The 19103-nt window shown below is 39.2% G+C and overlaps 1 protein-coding gene across 1 annotated transcript; it reads left to right on the top strand.

The window, feature by feature from the left end:
* Positions 1 to 268: 268 nt before the first annotated feature.
* Positions 269 to 15696, top strand: ttc33 (tetratricopeptide repeat domain 33). The gene is made up of 5 exons (XM_073477367.1): positions 269 to 324; positions 780 to 1010; positions 6134 to 6215; positions 10140 to 10271; positions 14534 to 15696. The coding sequence occupies exons 2-5, from the start codon at positions 781 to 783 to the stop codon at positions 14906 to 14908; spliced, it is 819 nt and encodes a 272-aa protein (XP_073333468.1). The 5' UTR covers positions 269 to 324; position 780; the 3' UTR covers positions 14909 to 15696.
* Positions 15697 to 19103: the final 3407 nt, after the last annotated feature.

Genomic DNA, 19103 nt, shown 5'->3' on the forward strand with positions numbered 1-19103 from the left:
AAGTAGGCCCATGGCAGGACTCTTTCTTGAGTGCCATCTTGTGGGGAAAACAAGAGTGTCAGCTCCAGACGTTTCATTTTATTATGGACGTTTCCTTGAGAATTTAAGTATTTTTAACGCAGTAAAATATTGATTTATTATTTTTTAAAGATAGTGTCGTTAACATGCCAGTGTATCAGCTTCAAAAATAAGGTCCGTGTTTCTTTAAAAGCCGATGTAAACATTTCCACAGCTTCCGGGTCTTTAATTTGAAGGGTCACCAAATATTATTAACTTCCGTTACCGTTAGCTTGTCCAGTTTAGCTCACGGAAAGCTGTTATTTCGTACGTAAACTTTCCCTCCTGAGCACATTTTACTGGCTTTAAATAACAATATGAAATCTTTTATGTGCTCTCAAAATTACTTTTGTGTGCGCCAAAGGTGTTTGGACAAGTGTTAGCTCTGCTACCATAGCTACCATTAGCTAGCGTTAGTGTGAAACCGTAGCTTTTGCTTATTAGCTAACTAGTCTTGTAGGATGTAATTGGTAACGATAGATAACAAGCTTTATACATTGTACTTATAATAATAGATACATCTAACTGTATACCATACGTGAGTAGTTGATAATTTAAGTTGTATAATGCAAATAAAATGGCTAGTGTTCTGTTAGCTAGGTTTCTGTTTTTTCAAAATAAAAGTCTAACCTTATGGATTTTGCGGTGCTAACTGCTTCATGATTTTAGATGAATTAGGATTTCTAATCATACAGCGTGTGATCGCACCTTTCCCTCTGCAGGATGGCTTCATTTGGCTGGAAGAGGAAAGTTGGTGAGAAGGTTTCAAAGTCAGTGGTGCAACAGTTTGAGGCTGAGGCAGAGAAAGCTAAAGATGTTGGACCGAGTCAGCAGGACGAGGAGGTGGACTGGCTGCATGCCTCCAAACGACGGCGGGAGGTCCTGCTGGATGACTGTGCGGCCAAGAGCAAGAGGCTGAAGGATGAGGGTGCACAGCTGGCTGAGCAAAGCAGGTGAGCGATGTCATGTTTCCTTGCTTGCTGTGTGCACATCATGCCAGGGACTGCTTTAAAAATAACTCACACACATTCAAACATCCATTGTGTGGTCAGTTGTGTAACATCTCTCTCAGATTGCTTGCACACAGAGGCACACATTCATTCTATATAGAACTTTGAGTTGCTATGTGGGTGGCAGGATTAGTTAGGATTTTGAGAAAAATGCAGTGTACTGTTAAATCCTAGGCCCTGAATATTTGCTCACCTGTCGCTTTGTTAAAAACAGCCGGTGCTGAACAAACAAGCTTTATTTAGTGTACATTATTATTTCCTTTGAAAGGCATTTTCCGTAATCTCTGCCAGTTTTATTACAAGCAGGATTACGACTTGAATCTTATTTTATTCTTTGACACTGAGGGGCTTCCTGTCTGTTTGCTGCTGTAGTCTTTATGTGGACTACTGGATTGGATAGCTGGGGCTTAATTACTCCTTTAATGGATACTCTGTTATTACAATTGAACCACTGGCTGCTCGATTCTCTGAAGTAAGGAAGAAATCAGGAAGTTTACTGTTAGAAAGGAGGGGATGTGACTTTCAGTTGAACATAAGGCAGGGTAACTACAGGATAGCCTTAAGGAGCTCAAATTTGCCAATAACTATTGACATGTGATATTAGCTGTCCTCCAAGGGAGGGCACCATTGCACAGAGCACACAGACCCATCCAACACAACTAATAGCCTGCTACTGCCTTGCTATTAGAGATCAGCAGACACTAAATGCTGTATTTCAAAGGTACAGTCAAGTTTTCCCTGTAATTTATTTAATGTCTTTTTTGTGAAAGTAAAGTGTGTGTTTTGGTGTCTGCAATCATATGTTCTTGCAGTCACAGAGCTGTATTCCTCTCAGCTTTTAAAGATCAGTAAATGGATAAACAACAGTAATGCATATTTTGGCAGTGTGAGAAGCTGGTAGTCAGGCCTATCAACTTTAATATTCAGGGAGCAATAAAAACAGAACAATTTGAAAATGAAAGCTTTTCAAACAAGTGATAAAAAAGACATTTTTAAATTGCTCATACAATCTACTCTAGCAGCCCCTGTATACTCCTATGGATTAATGTATATTATGTTGAAGAATGATATATTAAGTGAAATATTAAGTGATATTTTGCTGCTTTGAAATTTTCTTTCCAGCTCTACGTTTAAAAATCACTCAGCTGCCTTTGTATGACGAACACAAAATAGACCTACTTCGGGAACTGTTGTCTGATACATCTTCCATGATAATTGTCCCTTTTAGCAAATAACAATCACTTTTTGACCACCCCCTCTCAGTCCAGTAGATGTAATGTGGTTGCCCGTAGTGCTTGCTTGTAATTGTATTTGCGAGGAGAAAGTGGATTTTGCGAGGGGAAATGATGTCTTTCATGGTGCTCTGTAATGGCTGCTCAGAGGTTTGCGATGGTGTCTGGTCGGGGATATCGGCCGTTAGTTTAACGACATTGACCTCTGATGTCAGACTGTCATTACCAAGGTTCAGATGCTCCTGATGCAATTGAAGAGCTCCTTTTGTACCTGTTTGTGATCTGAGTCTCCTCTTGAGTCACAGCGAATTTCTCCCAAGGGGGATCAATAAAGGAACATCTTATCTTATCTTATATGCAGTGCTGAGCCTGTGAATGTAGAAATTACGTAGCTTTTGGCTTGTTTTCCACATTTTAAAGGTCAACACATACTTTTTTATTTCAATTTTCTAGGGTCATGTGAAACAGTTTGCCCCATTTTTATGTACTTTCACGATTACCAAGACACAGTCAGTATTAAGCTAGATTTAACAGTGTGCATTTTTAACTGTATGTGAGATTTTGCAGCTTGAACAGAACAGAAGAATATTGAGCTCACTCCAGACAGTGTAATCTTCATACAGGAACAAAAACCTTTTCTGTAATATCAGCTGTTGTGCAGAGCAGAATCTTAATGAGGATGACTGACTGTCCTGTCATTGTTGAATATGCATGAATGAGCTGCTTGACACTTTTATTCATGAACTGCACAGATGAAAAGGAAAATAAAAAAATTCCTATTATTTGTTTGAATGAAAAATGAATGCAATCCAAAAAATATTATACAATGCAGACTGCATATGCATTTGTAAATGTAGTTTTATTCTGAGCTGCTATCAGGGCTCAACGATGAGGTCTGCCCGATTGCCCAAGGCAAGTACAATGTCATGTTGGCCTAGTTAATCTAGCTGAACTGAATAATTGGATAAATGGTAAAAAAGAAGTAAACACATTGTTTTTTTCCGGCGCTGATTATTGAAGTAGCTGAGCAGTGAGCCATCTCGCTTTCTTTTATCTCAAGAGTTGCAAATGTGCAATACCGATCGGGCCCTTGCAAGAAAATTGCGGCGGGTAAAGACGTTTATTGAGCTGAAGCACAAGCACAATATTTTAATTGTCCTGGGAACGGAACATTTTTGATATAGCCCGACTGATATCTGCCAGTATTGGTTTATCACAGATATATTGGTATTAGTGTATATGTTGTCCAATATTAGGAGATATGAAAACGTTGTACTTTATAGATGATAATGCAGAAAAATATGCTTGGGATAATTATTGAATACTAAATTACCAGTGAAGTTTACCGTTTCAGCGCAGTCTGAAAAAACACCAGTGCACTGAAACAGTCTAAAATTTAGAAAACAAAGTTTATTATGAAACTGTTAAGTCATTACAAGAAATTTGTGTATTTGGCCAATCTATCAATTTTTACTACGTAATATTGGTTTTGGCACTGGCCCATAAAATCGAGTATTAGTGGGGCTCTAACTTTTGATGTCCAAGAATGTTTGTTGCTCTGAATCCATGAAACACTATGTCCTTTTTCTTAGATAAAGATTAAACACGGCAGTTAATTAACCAACTGTACTTTTAACCCTGCTGCTTATTGCTCGCCATTGAACCAAGAGTTGACCGGAGCTCATCCAGTCTTTTGGCTTCTGAACATTAGTAAGAGCCACACAAAGACTCTCGCAAGGCTCAACAGGCATTTGCTCGAGACGGTTAAATCAAATAAGTTGTACAAAAGATGACTGACAGTTTTCCGACTTCACTCAGACATCAGCTTAATGCTGTCCTAAATGAAAAAAAACATGGTAGTAGTTTTTGAAAAATCATCAAATTTCTCAGAAGCACTGTGGTGGAAAATAAACCATGCAGTTGCTCAATTATGAGAAAATCTTTAACAGCTACTTTAAACAGTTGTTGGGGAGATGTGGGAGTTTTTGAGGCAGCAAGTCACATCATCATCCAAATACTCTGCATAGTTTGCTGATTTGTCTGACTTCCAGCTGCCGTGCTGAGTCAATTTTTGCGGACTAAAACTCAGCTCACAAGATGGAATTTAGCTCTCAGAGGCTTTTGGAAATGTACATCCTCTGAAGGCATGTTTTTTTAAATTTTTTTTTTTAGATATGTCAGTTATGGGTTTGTCTTGTCATCGTGAGCATGTGTCGGGATGTTTCCTTCTCTTGGACAGAAGTGTGTGTAACAGTCATAATGTAGCCACCATCTATTTTTTCCAGTACAGGAACTATCAACATATATCTCAGTCTGTTTCATATTTATTCACTCCTTCAAATTTAAATGTGAGAGTGCACTAACATCATTCCAAAGATTGCAGGATTATCTTACTTTTATTCTTTGTCTCTCCCTCTGCCCTCGCTGCGACTGATGTACAGAGTTGTGATAACAGCAGAAGTGTCATTTTTAGCTCTCACGCTTCATGTGTTTTACTTATTGCTTAATTTCCCCACATGATTTTGCAGTGTCCTTTGCCTCATATGTTGGTAAGATTTCCTCACTCTGCTCTAGTTCCATTTCCTCACTCCTCTCTCTGACTGTTGATTAACAGTGGCATATGTTTTCTCAGGCCGGATCCCAAGTTTTATAACTGATCAGTGGTAATGGTCTCATTGTGTGCTTTTTAATTGCTTTTTAACTTTCAGGATATCCTTCTCCATAATGCTATAAAAGATTTAGACAAGCGGACAGATGTATTGTGTCGTCAAACCCAGGATTTCACCTCATAATCTTTCCAAGCCTTTGTCTTGATCAGGCCATTGGAATGATTCTTGAGTCAATATTGACCTGAGGAGGAGAGGGCGATTAAAGTGCGCATTAACACATGTACAGATCCATTCAGTGTGTTGAAAAAAGCTTGTCAAAAACCTTCGTACCTCGTAATCAAATCTATCCAAAACAGATCAGTAGACTAAAATGCTTAATGTGACACCTGGAATTAGCAGCAAATCACAGTGTCTTGCTGGCTCAGATAAGAAACCACAGCATAGATTTCCCTGGGATGAGTTTAATTTGTAACATAATTATCCGCCTCAGTGGACCTGTGTGGGTTTGTTTAGCTTCTTGCCTTGCTGCCCTTGTATACTCTGTAATGCCATTCTGTCAGACAGGTGCACAGGTGTTGGGAAGTTGGCTTGCAGCTTTAGAGCATCCACAAGACCGTGTAGCATTTTGTTCTGGGGGTCAATTCCAAGAGAAGAACATTTGATTTGAGTTAAAGTAAAGAATAGCTAAAAAAAAATAAATAATTATCATGAGTTGAAATGTGACAAAAATAGTCTATTCATCTCAGCTTTTGAGGAGTCGTACGTGAGAAGGGGAAGACCGAATCGGGGCAGCTTTCCAATAACACAAGTGGCTTCTCTATAATAAGAATTTACCATGGAGACCAGCTTCATGAAATCCAACAAACAAACATGTGGCCCGATGTTAGATTACGTAATATCAGGGCGGAGACAATAAAACTGAATGTCCAATTGCACAGCTTAATGTAATTGTCTATTTGAATCTGTCATGCTTTACAGCAAATAATTTAATATCAGCCAAAGTCAATATACAGCCATGTTTAACTTGAAGTAAATAAACATTGATGCATTCAGATTCAGACGCTTGGCTTTTTCAGTAGTGTATTACACTGCCAAGCTTCCCTGGTATACTGCGCATCAGTAGCAGACATCTTGTGGTTTATGATGCCATTAACAAACTCTTTTAGAGTGTTTAATCCTTCAGTTCTTCCATGTGTGTTTGAACCACAGTGTGTGTTTTCTTTAGACACAAGGAGGCCATTAAGAAGTGGGACGAGGCCATTCAACTGACTCCAGACAACCCAGACCTGTATGAGATGAAGTCTCAGGTATTTTCTGAACCTATATTTCACTTTTCCCCTTTCTCTCCCTATACTACCATTATCATATAGCCTACTACTCATTTTCCTTAAAGGATAAGTTCACCCAAAAATTAAAATTCAGTCATTATTTCTTCTCACCCCAATGCTGATGGAAAGTCAGGTGAGGTTTTGTAGTCAAAAAACATTTCTGAAGCTTCACAGCAAAACAGCGTTACAGCATTCTCCTAAACAACAGAAGTAGATGGGGACTTGTTTTTGAAACATTAAAAACAACCAAAAAAGAACATAAAATGGCTCCATACAGATCCCAAATTGATTTGACAAGATGTTATTTGCACTTACGACATGCCGTCAAGCCGGTGCACCCACTTCAGACAGGTTTCGCAATAACTGTGTTGATCCATGTTATTTTAGCAACTACAGTGAAAATGTCCTTGTAAAAAGGGTGTGAATAATATCCTTTCAAGTCAATTTGGGATATCGGGGCTTCCGGTGTCTTGCCACTGGATTAGCTGCCATTTTATGCTTTTCTTTCACTTTCTTTTTTAAGTTTTAAAACAAGTCAGCATGTCAAACATGTCTTCTGAATATTGCCTGACATTGTAGTTTGTCTGTAGTGCACCCTAGTGCGACTTACAACCTTTGCAACCAGTATGTTGGCATGGCTACGCATCAGTGTTGACATAGAATGACACTATATTCAGGTAGATATATTTGATAGGAAAATTGAACCACCTCCCCAACGAAACTAGGTTAGATTGATAATTCAGTCTGATCTTCAGTTCTTTGAGTTAATGTGGTTATAAAAATAGTTTTTAACCACACGTCTGATGCATTAGATAGAATGTTTCCTGTTTCAGTGTGTCTAAAATCTGATGCATTTCAACAGCTGCCTGAAAAATTTGGAGGTTTAGTTTTACATCTGGCTGTGACGATATCTCTGATATTTGTGTTCATAGCGAACATACAGCAAATCAGCCACGTGCTGCAACTTGTTTTGCAGCTTTAAATATCAGGATAACTGAACAGCATTCCATTTTTTTTTGGTTTTTGACTGCTGCTGAGCACCAGCATGACCGTCCATCAGCTGCCACTATGGTATGCTTTTAAGCTGGATACATGATATCAGCATGTTGATGACACCACTGAAAGTCTGCAGCATGTTTCCAACGGCTTTTATGTTTTGGCTCTTTAGCTCCATTTCCTTGTTCCTTTCTCTTGTTCCTTTCACTTCCCCTTCTTCTGGGTGGATACCTTTGTGTCTTTCAATCTTTTTCTGCCATCATTCCTCAGCTGCTGCTCTCTTATTCTTCTAACACAGGCATGAAGTATAAACAAAATGATCACAGAAGGATAAGTGTTCATAATAATTTGTCATATGCCAATCGCCCCACCGTGGTAGATATCTTGTCAACATAACATTCATCATTCTGTGTCTTTTTTTTTTTTTACTAAAATTCTCACATATTGGATCTTTAAGACCTTTTATGTCTCCCAAACCTAGACCTGAAGCTTAAATTATATATATATATATATATATATATATATATATATATATATATATATATATATATATATATATATATATATATATATATATCTCCTTTTTTCCTTTTTCTTTTTTAAATCAGAGGTTACTCTGATAATATATTTACAAAATTCGTTTACAAAATTCTTTACATTGGCATCTTATAAGGCAATGGTTGCCATATATGTGGGACAAGTGGAGCAGTCAGAGGAGGTAGACAGACAGACAGACAGACAGACAGACAGACAGAGCTCTTTCCGTTATTTCTTTTTCATTTACTACAACTAACACAATCAAATCTCTCCTTATAGCCATAACCACTCACATCACATGAACTATTGTAAGCCTAACATAATATTGTCCATTATACGATATTTGAGAAGGATATCATTAGGAAGAGGACCAGACCTGGAAAACACCACCACAAAATTGATTTTTGAATGGATTTTGAACCCTGACATAAGCACAGACTTGCGTTTTAGCTTCCATTCAGCGTGTTTGACCACACATGTGCAGCACATCTAATCTATTAGCCTCCGTTATCAGTGTTGATATTACTCACACTCATTAGGCTGAAACCTGGACCTCATCATATTCCCATTATTGGCCCCAGATGACGAAGATGGTTACACTGATGCTGGTCACTTACTTCCCCTCATCACTTTCCTCCTGTTTAATTCAATCAGTATTGTGCCTAATATGTCCCTCTGTATGTCTGTCACAGCAGACTGTGGTCAGCTCTGGAGGACATTTTTAAAACTTTCATCACATCTTCCTGCTGATCTTGAGGAGTGACCATTGAAACTGTGCTTTTCCAATCAACATTTCTTGTTATGTTCCATTGTGATATGTTTCCTTAAAATGTCGAATCAGTAAGAACCAAAGACAGACAGCCATTTTGGTTTTCAGGGTTGAGACAGAGACATTTCTGAGCATTAGTACCTTGTCACTATATGTGTATATGTATCAAGCATAGATATAAAAGCAAAGATAAAACTCCAACTAAGATGCTGGATGTGGTTTTGGTGTCAGTGTACTACCGTGAATGTAAGTTTATCATGCAGTGGTGTTACTCTTCTATCTTAATTTCTTGTGAAGAGAAGAGAGGCTCTTCAGTTTCATTTTAGTTCTGTGTCTATGTTAAGACAGGTTAAATGTGCACTTTGGTCTCAGAATATCTGAGCAAACAAGTTGTTAAGAATAACAAAATGTATCACTGTGAGACTGAAACCAACAGGAGTGTTCACACTTCCTTTACACCAACTTCACCCTATCCTGTATGTATAATCTTCTGGCAGCTTTTTTTAGGCACATATGTTACAGTCACAGCCTCAGAATAAAAGAGACAATACTGTAGTTGATACTATTAATCCTTCCCCTTGAATAACGTTTGTCTTCATAGAGATAATGGATGGATGTTATGCAAATAAATGCACAGTGGTGTAAACTAGAAGACAGGTTGTTTCCAACATGACAGGAAGGCGCAGTTCAAAACTATAAAACTGCATGCATTTATCTACTTAGCATCTGAATAGAAGCTGACTCATAAGCCTCTGCTGTATCTGGAAGAGGTTGAAAAGGTTAATGAGTTCAGTGCAACGCTGTTAAATGTGAGCATCCGTAAGTACATTACAGAGTGTAATCTTGTGACCATGACTGTGCTATTGTTGTGCACTTTACAGTATGTTTGAATGAGTCTCGTCAGTGATGCAACTAATGCATTATCGTTACATTTAGTCTGACTCACCGGATGTGGGCTGTGTGTATAAGCCAGCCACTGAGTGTCTATTTCAGGCAGCAGTCCCCCTTGAAAATGGCAAATACCTGAACACTTACCCCATCACTAACAACTTGAAATATAATTTTAATGATTAGTAAAATAATTGTTGGTGGTTCATTTTCTGTCAATAAACTACACAATTGATTCCATCTAAACAGAGAATTTATACATGAACATTCAATCAAATATGGAATATTATTTTTTCTAACATTGCCAACTTCTGTATTTTCTTTTTTTTGTTTTGTTTATATTTGTGGATTTAATCTTGTTTTACCATTTCTTATGCTTATTTGGTTATGTAACCCTCTCAATATTGTTGTTTATTTTGCACATATTGCGTTAAAGCAACAGAATGTGACTTCCTGGAGAAAGACAGTTGACTGTTGAGTCTCACCCAGAGGTTGTCAAATACTGACTTTCTGGATTGGCAGCTCGGGTTGGATGCTAGCCCAAAATATTAGTATTTGACAACCTGGGGATGAGACTCAAAAATCATTCTTTCTCCAGGAAGTTACATCTTGCATCGGCATCACGCTTCTACTTCTGTCCATTGTAAAGGGTACTCTATGCTCACCCTAGACTTGAGATTTAGAGTCTTGAACTACATCATGTTTCTCCACAGGTACTGACCATTCTGCAGGAAGTGTTCCCCGCCGTGAACGCAGCGGAGATGGCGGTGAAGTACCGTCCCCTTTGGTGGGAGGGCTGGCAGACTCTAGGCCGTGCCCAGCTCAACATGGGAGAGGTGGACCTGGTGAGTGTGGCTGGGGATACACTCCAGATGAAAACAAATTAGAGTATGGCATATGCACAAAAGCTGTCGAACAGCTATATTCAGGGCGGGAAACAAATTAGATGGAAGAGTGTTATGAGTCACAGCAGAAGCAGACAAACAAGGAAGCTTGGGGAAAAAAATCTAATTACAGATAACAGTATACTGTATTAGGGGTGGCTGAGACTGTGCTCACTGCAGTGATTAAAACCAAATGCATTTCTTGGTTGTAGTCAAAAAGGTGCCACTTAGCAGGTGCAAACACACCAAAATTCAAACTGGCACATATAGGCGTTACCAACACTCACTAATGTTACATAACCAATGATGGCTGCCAACTGAGTCACTACTGATCTTCAGCGGAATATCCTTATCCCAATGTGTGATTTTGCAGTGGACCTGTTTTTGTAGCCAACTATAAATCAGTCATGTCCTCATTTTTGAAGAGCCGTTAGGATGCGTCAGTTACTTCTGTTTACTACTTTTTGCAGACTCCTTGCCACTGAGCTGGAGTCCCTCTTTCAAAGCACGCCCAGGTGCCTGAGGCTTGGACGATTGCTTAAATTGCCCCAGAACACGCCGGGACCTGTGGGTGTATGAAACCTGCTGATCACAGTTTCACAGTTTGCCCCATTTAGAGCCAAGCAAACAGGGCTGAACTCAGAAAGCCTCCGGGTAATGGCACTCTGCATCACTCCTAGAGCGAGAGACCTGTCCTACGGCACCATAAACAACAATGGGAAGTGTTGAAAGTTAGCTGAGCTAAAACTAAACCAAATACAGACACACCTCCTTGTATAATGAAACTATTGGGAAGGAAGGGGGAAAAAAACACACATCTATTTTTAGCGAGGCTTGTTCAGTCGTGTTTTAGTGCTTTATATGAATCAACATGTTTGCGTTGTGCCTGTTTGTGCAAATGTAAGTGCAGTGATTCCACTTTTTCTCTTTCACGAGTCTGTTCTTTTCCTTCCCTTCTTTAATTTCCACTCCTCTCTGTCTCACTTGAGGACAATGGAGAGTACCCAAACAAAACAAACATATAGCTTCTGATTTAATTCACTTACTGTTTTAAAAATATTGGAAGCTGACATTGACAACATTGCAGCATGACAGCTTTGTCCCCATTCATCTTCTCATTATTATCGGTATGTTCTCTTTTGGCCACGATTTTCACAGAGAAGCTGGTTTATCTGCTTACTGTGTGCATCCTGTTTGTTGAACCTGACCTGTTGTTTTGGGAACAGACAGTTTCAATTTATCAGTTGAACTTGACAGTGCAGGTTATTTTTGTTACAGGTGAGGAGTGTTTCTAATAAGTTGTAAACAATTTTGGCTCGATGTGAGATAATCCAAGATTGATGAGTTAGAATGATGATGGAATATAATTAAGTATTGGGTTCTTACCTGTTTATCTTTACGTTAATGAAGAAACTTCTTGAAACTATCTTTTTTTTTTTTTTTTTTATAAAGTTTATTTTAAATTTTGAATACAATACAGCGACAAACAACAAAAAATAGTACACTACATAACATAAATATAAATTCCATACATACATTCATATCACACCACACATACACACACAACACAAAGGGCAGGTCTGGGGCCCAGTCCCCACCTACCAGAACCAGGTACCAGACAAAGGGGGTGCAGAGAAGGGTAGGTTAAGTTTATCACGCTGCCTGTTTACCATGAGAGATATACATTTTTTTATCCTGTTCTCCCCCACTTCTAGAACATAGAGAGGGAGTCATCAGGCCCAAGGCCCAGTGACCACCTCTCAGTCAACTACATTCATAATAAAAAATAAACTAAATAAATAAATAACAACAACAGTAGTTATTATTGTTATCATCATCATCATCACCACCATCATCACTGTCAGCATCGCCAAGATAATAATAACAGTGACAACAACTACAGCAAAGATCAGGACTATGGGTAGGTGAGGAAAGTGAGAGAGGGTAAGGTGCAACAGGTGTTTTCGAAGATGGACCTGACATTTAAACATATGAGGAATCAATAAACATGACGGCTTATCATTGTCAATACTACATCAGGGTGAGTCCCCGTCTGTTTGAGTCTCTTTCAAGAGTGACATTATTTGGTTTAAAAGATCTGTGTGGTCACTGCCCAGATCTTGCAGCACAGAAGCTGCTTGCTCCATAGATACAAGCTCCAGAAAATCCCTTTGCCAATTATCTACATGGAAACAATTCAATTTCCTTGTCTTCCAGTTAATAAGAATTATACGTTTAACTGAAAGGAAAGCTAAATCCAGCAAATATTGCAGTTTTTTTGGAGTAACTCCATCTATCTGCTTTCTTCTTGAAACTATCTAAAAACACACTGAATTTCTTATTGAAGATGATCTTGTTGTAGTGTAGTAAAAAGTACCCCATTTTATTAAAGGATAAGTGTTGTTGTCCACAAAACATTTCTGGATCTTAACAGCAAAACAGCATTGCAGCATTCTCCTAAACAACTAAAGTAGATGGGGACTTTTTTACATTTAAAAACAACCCGAAAAAGAACATAAAATGGCTCCATACAGTTGGCATGCAGCGTATTCCAAGTCTCCTGAAGCCTGAGATCCCAAATTGATTTTGAAAAGATTTTATGTATACACTCAACACACGGTTGAGCTTGTGCACCCACTTCAGACGGGGTGCTTGCTGAAGTTTTTTAGCTTAGCAGCTACAGTGAAGATATCGAAAATGAATTGGGGACATCTTAGCTTCTGGAGACTTGGATTACACCAGACAAACTGTATGGAGCCATTTTTCTGATTTCTTTTCACGTTATTTTTATTTTTTCCCCATCTACTTCAGCTGTTTAGGAGAATTCTGCAACGCTGTTTTGCTGTGAAGCCCCAGAAATGTTAAATGGAATAAAAGACATTTCATTATTTGGTGAACTTTTCCTTTAAAGACATTGTTTAGGGCCAATAATGGCTGTTGGAAAACATTCAATTTTTGTTTTCTTTGGCTCTCATCATCAAATACTTGCTGTCTGACGCACTGAGGGCACTTCCTCGGCTTGACTTTTTACCGTAAGTCGGCCTCGAGGCTTTTGTTCTGGGGCTGACATTAGATTGGATTTTGATAAGAGCTTTGGTCACTGTATCACTGGGAGCAGGTGCAACTCTAGTGTTGTAGTGTAGCATGATCCTTTCTTTATTGTTCCTTACTGTGTTTTGTCCACCCCAGCCTGACAGTGCAAGCAGAGTGTGCGATTCTGCAAAAGTATTTGGGTGCACCTGTGTGAGAGATTCTGAGTTCTGAAATAATACACAGATTTCTTTAAGCTCTGTTTCTCGTAAGCAAAGAGCCGTGTACAGTCACAAAAAACAACTGACAAACCTCGCTGGCTGCTGGTCAGCAACTCCAACAGAATGATGTCTTCTCCCGTGACGTGATTGCAGATTAACTTGGTAGGGACATGGCTCACCTCCATGTAGTTGAAGGACTTGTGAGTGACAGAAAAAATCAAGCGAATATCCTGATTTTTATCATTAATCATAATACATTATAAATCTGTAATCTGTAGCATTGTCAGAGTGCTCCTCCATTGACTTGTTTGATTGTCATGCAAAATTCTGCAAAAGTGGAGTCTGTCTTAAACCTATATTGATCTATATGATTTTTGTCTTTTAAACCAAGATGTTCTGTCTTTTATCTGGACCCTGAGTCTAAAATAAAGATGGAATTGAATTAAGTCGCAGTCATAACTGGCTTCAGTATCAGATTAACACCTTTACACCTTTACAATGTGCTTGACAGATTTCAGACGTCTGTCAGAATCGATTTATGAGCTCATCAGTCACCTCAAACAGCACTCAGAGATAGATTCAAGTCACCATTTCACAGGCAGCAAATCCTCACAGCTAAAGGTCGTCATCAGGTCCAGTAAACGATTGGAGGCGGTTTGTATTTCTGCTCGATGGGACAATAACTTTCACTTTGATTGACTACAGCTGCATAGTCAGCTAAGAGATATTGATGTCTTCTTAATGAAAGCATAAATCTGCCTGCAATACAGCACGAAGAATGTTAGGGTCCTGCTCCTGTTAATGATGCACCACCAGCTGATTCAGCTGCACAGATGCCAGTGTCACACCATTCATCTGTGAGAATTACAGCGACAAGACACAACCAGGCCTGAAAGAATTAAACCTTCAATCTGTTGGGGACTATAAACACCCCTGAAAACTTTTCAATCCTAATCGCAATCTCTTTCGCAGGCTATGAGGTCCTTCCAGGTTGCCATCCACCTGTGCCCATCAGAGCGCACCCTGTGGCAGGAAGACCTGGCATGGGCATGCAGGTTAAAGAAGCAGCACCTAGGAACCGAGGAGAGAACACGGCAAGAGGAGGAGGCCAAAAAACAGATCCTTAATGCCCCCGAACTCGAGCAGGACTATGATTTTGAGTCTGATGAGGTGTTAGCCGCCTGCGAGGCCGTCGCTGAGAGACAGACACGCTACGAGGAGCTGAAGAGGACCGCTGTGGTCATAGACGCAGAGGGAAATATAAAAAATGTGGTGACTGGTGATGGGGGATCACAGGACACAGCCACACCATCAAAGGAACAGTTTGTCAAAGCAAGAGGACTTTGAACTGCTCTACATTTTTTAAGTATGAATGGTATTATTTCTGAAACCACTGTGAGTGAAGGATTGTGTGGAACAGAATAAAAGGGAATTGAGTTCTGTTGTTTTACATTTTCCATCCCTTTAATGTTAATTGTGTTAAATGTGCATGTAAAGAAGATAAAATGTTCTGGCTCTTTACTGTAAGTCATTCGGTTCCAGATACCCAAGATGTTGAAGCTCTTAACTTTCACATTTCTTAGTTCTGTTTCCTCTGAATAGCACAATAAGACTTAAGCTAATGGATTTTCTAAAACTTCCACTTGATGGAGTCCGTAGGTGTTAATGAAAATGAAAACAGGATTGCAAACAGTGCTTGGAAATTGACCCCCTTGAATTGAATTAAATGTACAAATAAAGAAGGAGAACAAAAGCTCCAATCACACTGAAATTATCCCGTAGGTGAAGCTGTGAAAATCGGCGAACACATTCATGAAGTAAGACAATCACATTTTTTAGTTAAAGCTGTCTGGCTCGAAAGTAGATTAATCAGACTTTAGTATCCTCCAGGACCGAAGTATATGAACACAAATCATGGGAGGTGGTAGAAATTTAACAGAATGAAAGAATTCCCCGTTTTAGCTAGAAAATACTTAAGATGAAGGCTTTTATCAAGCAAGGCACATCATGTCTGATAGTCACTGTTAATGATCTGTGAGGTTTCCATGTGTTGGTGTTTGTCAAATAAGCTGCTGCTGAAAAAGACTGCATGCTCAGCAAATTGCAGATGAGTGAATAAACACAAAAAAACTAAAGACTTTTTGAGTCCAGATGTTGTCTTGTATTTGTCTTCATGATATGAGTCGCTGGGAACAATTTCACACTTTGCTGCTTAGGAGGACACAATTGATCACACCTCTATGCAAAATGCTGCAGAGACAACCCACAACATCTAATCGCAGTGGCAAAAACAACAAAACACAGAGTACGGTGAACCGCACCTTCTCACACCTTAACACTCTCACAGTCTGTTTCCGTTTAGAGAATAAGAATATTTAAAACTCCTGCATTGAAATGTCTAAAAATGTCTAGAGCTTTGTTAAATACTTTGCCGAGTTGTGTACTCACAGTATCCCAAATGTTTCCAATGTTCACATCTGGGGGAATCCACAAGTTTACTCAAGGTGACGGTGCATTTCCTTTGGTTGCCCACTGCTATGTCTGTGATAGGGAAGTCTGCGGACAAGACTAAACTTAGCATGAGTGAAACTTTACCTCATCTGTGAACATTTGTGCCTGAGTCAGGTCAGATAGATTTTTATCAACAATACTTGTTGTTTAATGATGGCTGGTTATTGATTATTTATTATGATTACTGTACATTAGCCTTAAGGTAGCAAGCAACGGCACGCCCTGAGGGTGTCTGAATTCAGGTCAACCTGTCACTTTATTCATTCAGCACTCACCACAGACTCCAGTTTCCTCTCTCCTTCTCCCGGTTCATGTGTAGTACGTTTCCCCTCCAGCTCAAACATTACAGTACGTGAACACCCAACAATGGAGGTCACCCCCAAAGGATCGCTGCTGCAGTCAGGTTGTTAAATGGGAGTGAAGATAAATCCACTGTTAATCCCAATACTTTAAAAGTAATCTCTGAGCTCTCCTCCAGGATCACAGTTGTCACTGGGGGTGTTTATTCCTCCTGAAGGTCTGGCTCTGCACCCGACTTGCTGCAGTGGCTATTACACTTCGATTAAAAATGATGATTCAGATGACAACACACATCTGTTACATATAAATCTCCTTATTTGGGGGATATTTTCACTGATATCTGTTTTTATGTGTCTTGAACTACAGGATTGACCTGCAGGGGATATAAAGACATGGATTGTGTTCATTTCTTTGTCGTAACTTTTTGTATATTTCATCAATGTATAACAAAACATAGAATAGTCATTGATCTAAAAGGCATACTGCTGTAGCACACAGGGTTTCTGTGTGCTTTAATAGCCAGACGTCACTGACAACACTCATTTCAGTGGAGAAAAAGATTAAAAAGTTGTAATTTTCAGACACTTGTTGCTCCTCAGCTTTGTAGGACAGTGTAAATATAGAAATAATTGAGTTTCTATAAAAGGGCCACCGAAAGTCCCAAGATAATTGTGTGAATAACTCTTTAAACTGGATCTGAACATAAACATACACTGTTTCTATGGTTAGTCAGTACCACGGGTAGGCCACGTAAACATACAACAATGGTTAGGGTTTCTGTTCAGTAAATATCAAGACCACATCCTTTTTTAAATGCAACATAATGAAGAATATTCTTGTCAGATGAGCAGATGACTGAAAGAAGTCAAACTGGACTCATGACGTAAGCATCGTTACATACTAATTACAATACAAAGTTCAAGCCTTATTTTGAAAAATGAGGTCTATGTGACAGAGACAGAGAGAACAAATCTCTACCAATTGATCTAAATACAATTTTTAAAAATAACACGATTATGTAAGTCGTTGCACTCTTGCCTGGGACACACCCATCGTTGCCGTTGGGGCTGCTGCTTTAAGAAGTTGCATAATGACATAACTTGTCACTTGTGTTTAATCAGGGTGTGCCACATAAGTTTTACGATCAATGCACAGGTATCTGTATGATACAGTTGCTGGTTAGTCACAATGCATGAAGAAGACACACAAAAGTTAAAAGTTTATAGAAAATGACTGACTGACTGACTTCTCCCCACACATCGCTCAGAAAACCTCTTCTGTTTTGTTTTGATAGAGACCCCTCGCAGCAGAAATGACATATTGTGCACTGCACAAAAGATAAAGAAACACACACCGAGAGAGATGAAGTTCATTGAGACAGAAAATTGGATGTTCCAGTCATTAAATCTATTAAGGTTTTGTGATGCTGTAAATGTGGACAATGATGTTTAGTATCTTGACTATTTGCTGCATCTTCTGGCCTCTGGTAATGCTAACAATTACTTTAACCATAATCCTAAATCAATCTGACCTCATTTTAAATGCAACTCAGCCCTCATTTTTGCATCCATCATTTCCTGGAAAAGTCCATCCCTGAGCTAAAAGGCCACATCATGAGCGTTTTGAGTGGCATCTTCTCATAGCTGATTGTTTTCACAGGCTCTTTAGTTGAAGGCGTTTAAATGTCTAAAACAGCCTGTCACACACGCATGCTGTCGTGTATTACTGGTGTCAGCTGATGGGGAAAGATGAAGTTTCCGAGAAGAATCGTTTTTCCTTTCGTCCTCTGTTAAAATCCTATCACAACTGTTTTGTAAATCACGCTTTCCTGCCTCCTGAGTGACTTGACCGCTTTAACAGATTTCTCAGTCTGAGGTCACAGCTCTCTTTAATGGGATATTGTTCTCAGAGGGAGGGGCTTCACTGCTCTTGGAAGCCTCTGGAAAATGGCCACGTTGGACCTGGAAACAATCTGCCTGCAGGTGGGAGATGCCATGCCATCTCAACTGGCTGCTGGTTCGAAATGTGTTTGAGCCATCAGAGCTGGTTTAGAAGGATGAAAGCAATATGACACTGACAGTAACCTCCTGGCTAAAATAAGTGTTATTGCAGGGCATTTATTTGAAGACAAGTTTGAATTTTTGCAGGGATTTATTTGAGCTATCTCTGGATCTACATCTGTTTTAATGCAGAAATGAGTCATGCAGCAAATGAGGGTATTTCTTTGCTCATGACTCTCAAGCGGGCGCAGTTGTTTTGATCGATGAAGATTAACCTCAACGGATCGCTTTTGAGTTCAATTTCCATGATCAAAGTCATTCTAACGAAGTCAGAGAGGCAGTTGCAAGTGGAGGCCTTGTTCAGGTTAAATAGCTTTTCCTGACCGAAGTGTAGTTTCTTCTATCATTACGCAGATTTTTTTCTTGATTAATCAATTAAAGATTTGGTCTAAAATGACAGAAGATAGGCACAGTTTCATGTCATGATATTCATAAAATATCAAAATAGCTGACTAATTGCGCAAACTTTGTCTAGTTTACAGCATATTTAGCATTCTTTTAGCTAAATATAATAAACTAACCATCGACTGTATAAAAGATGGATGGAGCTTCAGGGTCTGAAAAGTGAAGCCAATGCAGAGCTGGGGGCAACTTCACTGGTTTCAGTACGCTTGGGGGCATTGCTTGTGGTTGGCACCACAACATTTCCTTGGGCTGCCACTCAGATTTGA

Source organism: Pagrus major, chromosome 12 (assembly GCF_040436345.1).
Source record: "Pagrus major chromosome 12, Pma_NU_1.0".
NCBI classification, from domain to species: domain Eukaryota; kingdom Metazoa; phylum Chordata; class Actinopteri; order Spariformes; family Sparidae; genus Pagrus; species Pagrus major.

Excerpts from the sequence above, each read along its gene's own strand:
- ttc33 (XM_073477367.1), top strand. The coding sequence starts at position 781 with ATGGCTTCATTTGGCTGGAAGAGGAAAGTTGGTGAGAAGGTTTCAAAG. Across the intron at positions 1,011-6,133 it reads CAGCTGGCTGAGCAAAGCAG|ACACAAGGAGGCCATTAAGA; the intron begins GTGAGCGATGTC and ends TGTTTTCTTTAG. Across the intron at positions 10,272-14,533 it reads ACATGGGAGAGGTGGACCTG|GCTATGAGGTCCTTCCAGGT; the intron begins GTGAGTGTGGCT and ends TCTCTTTCGCAG.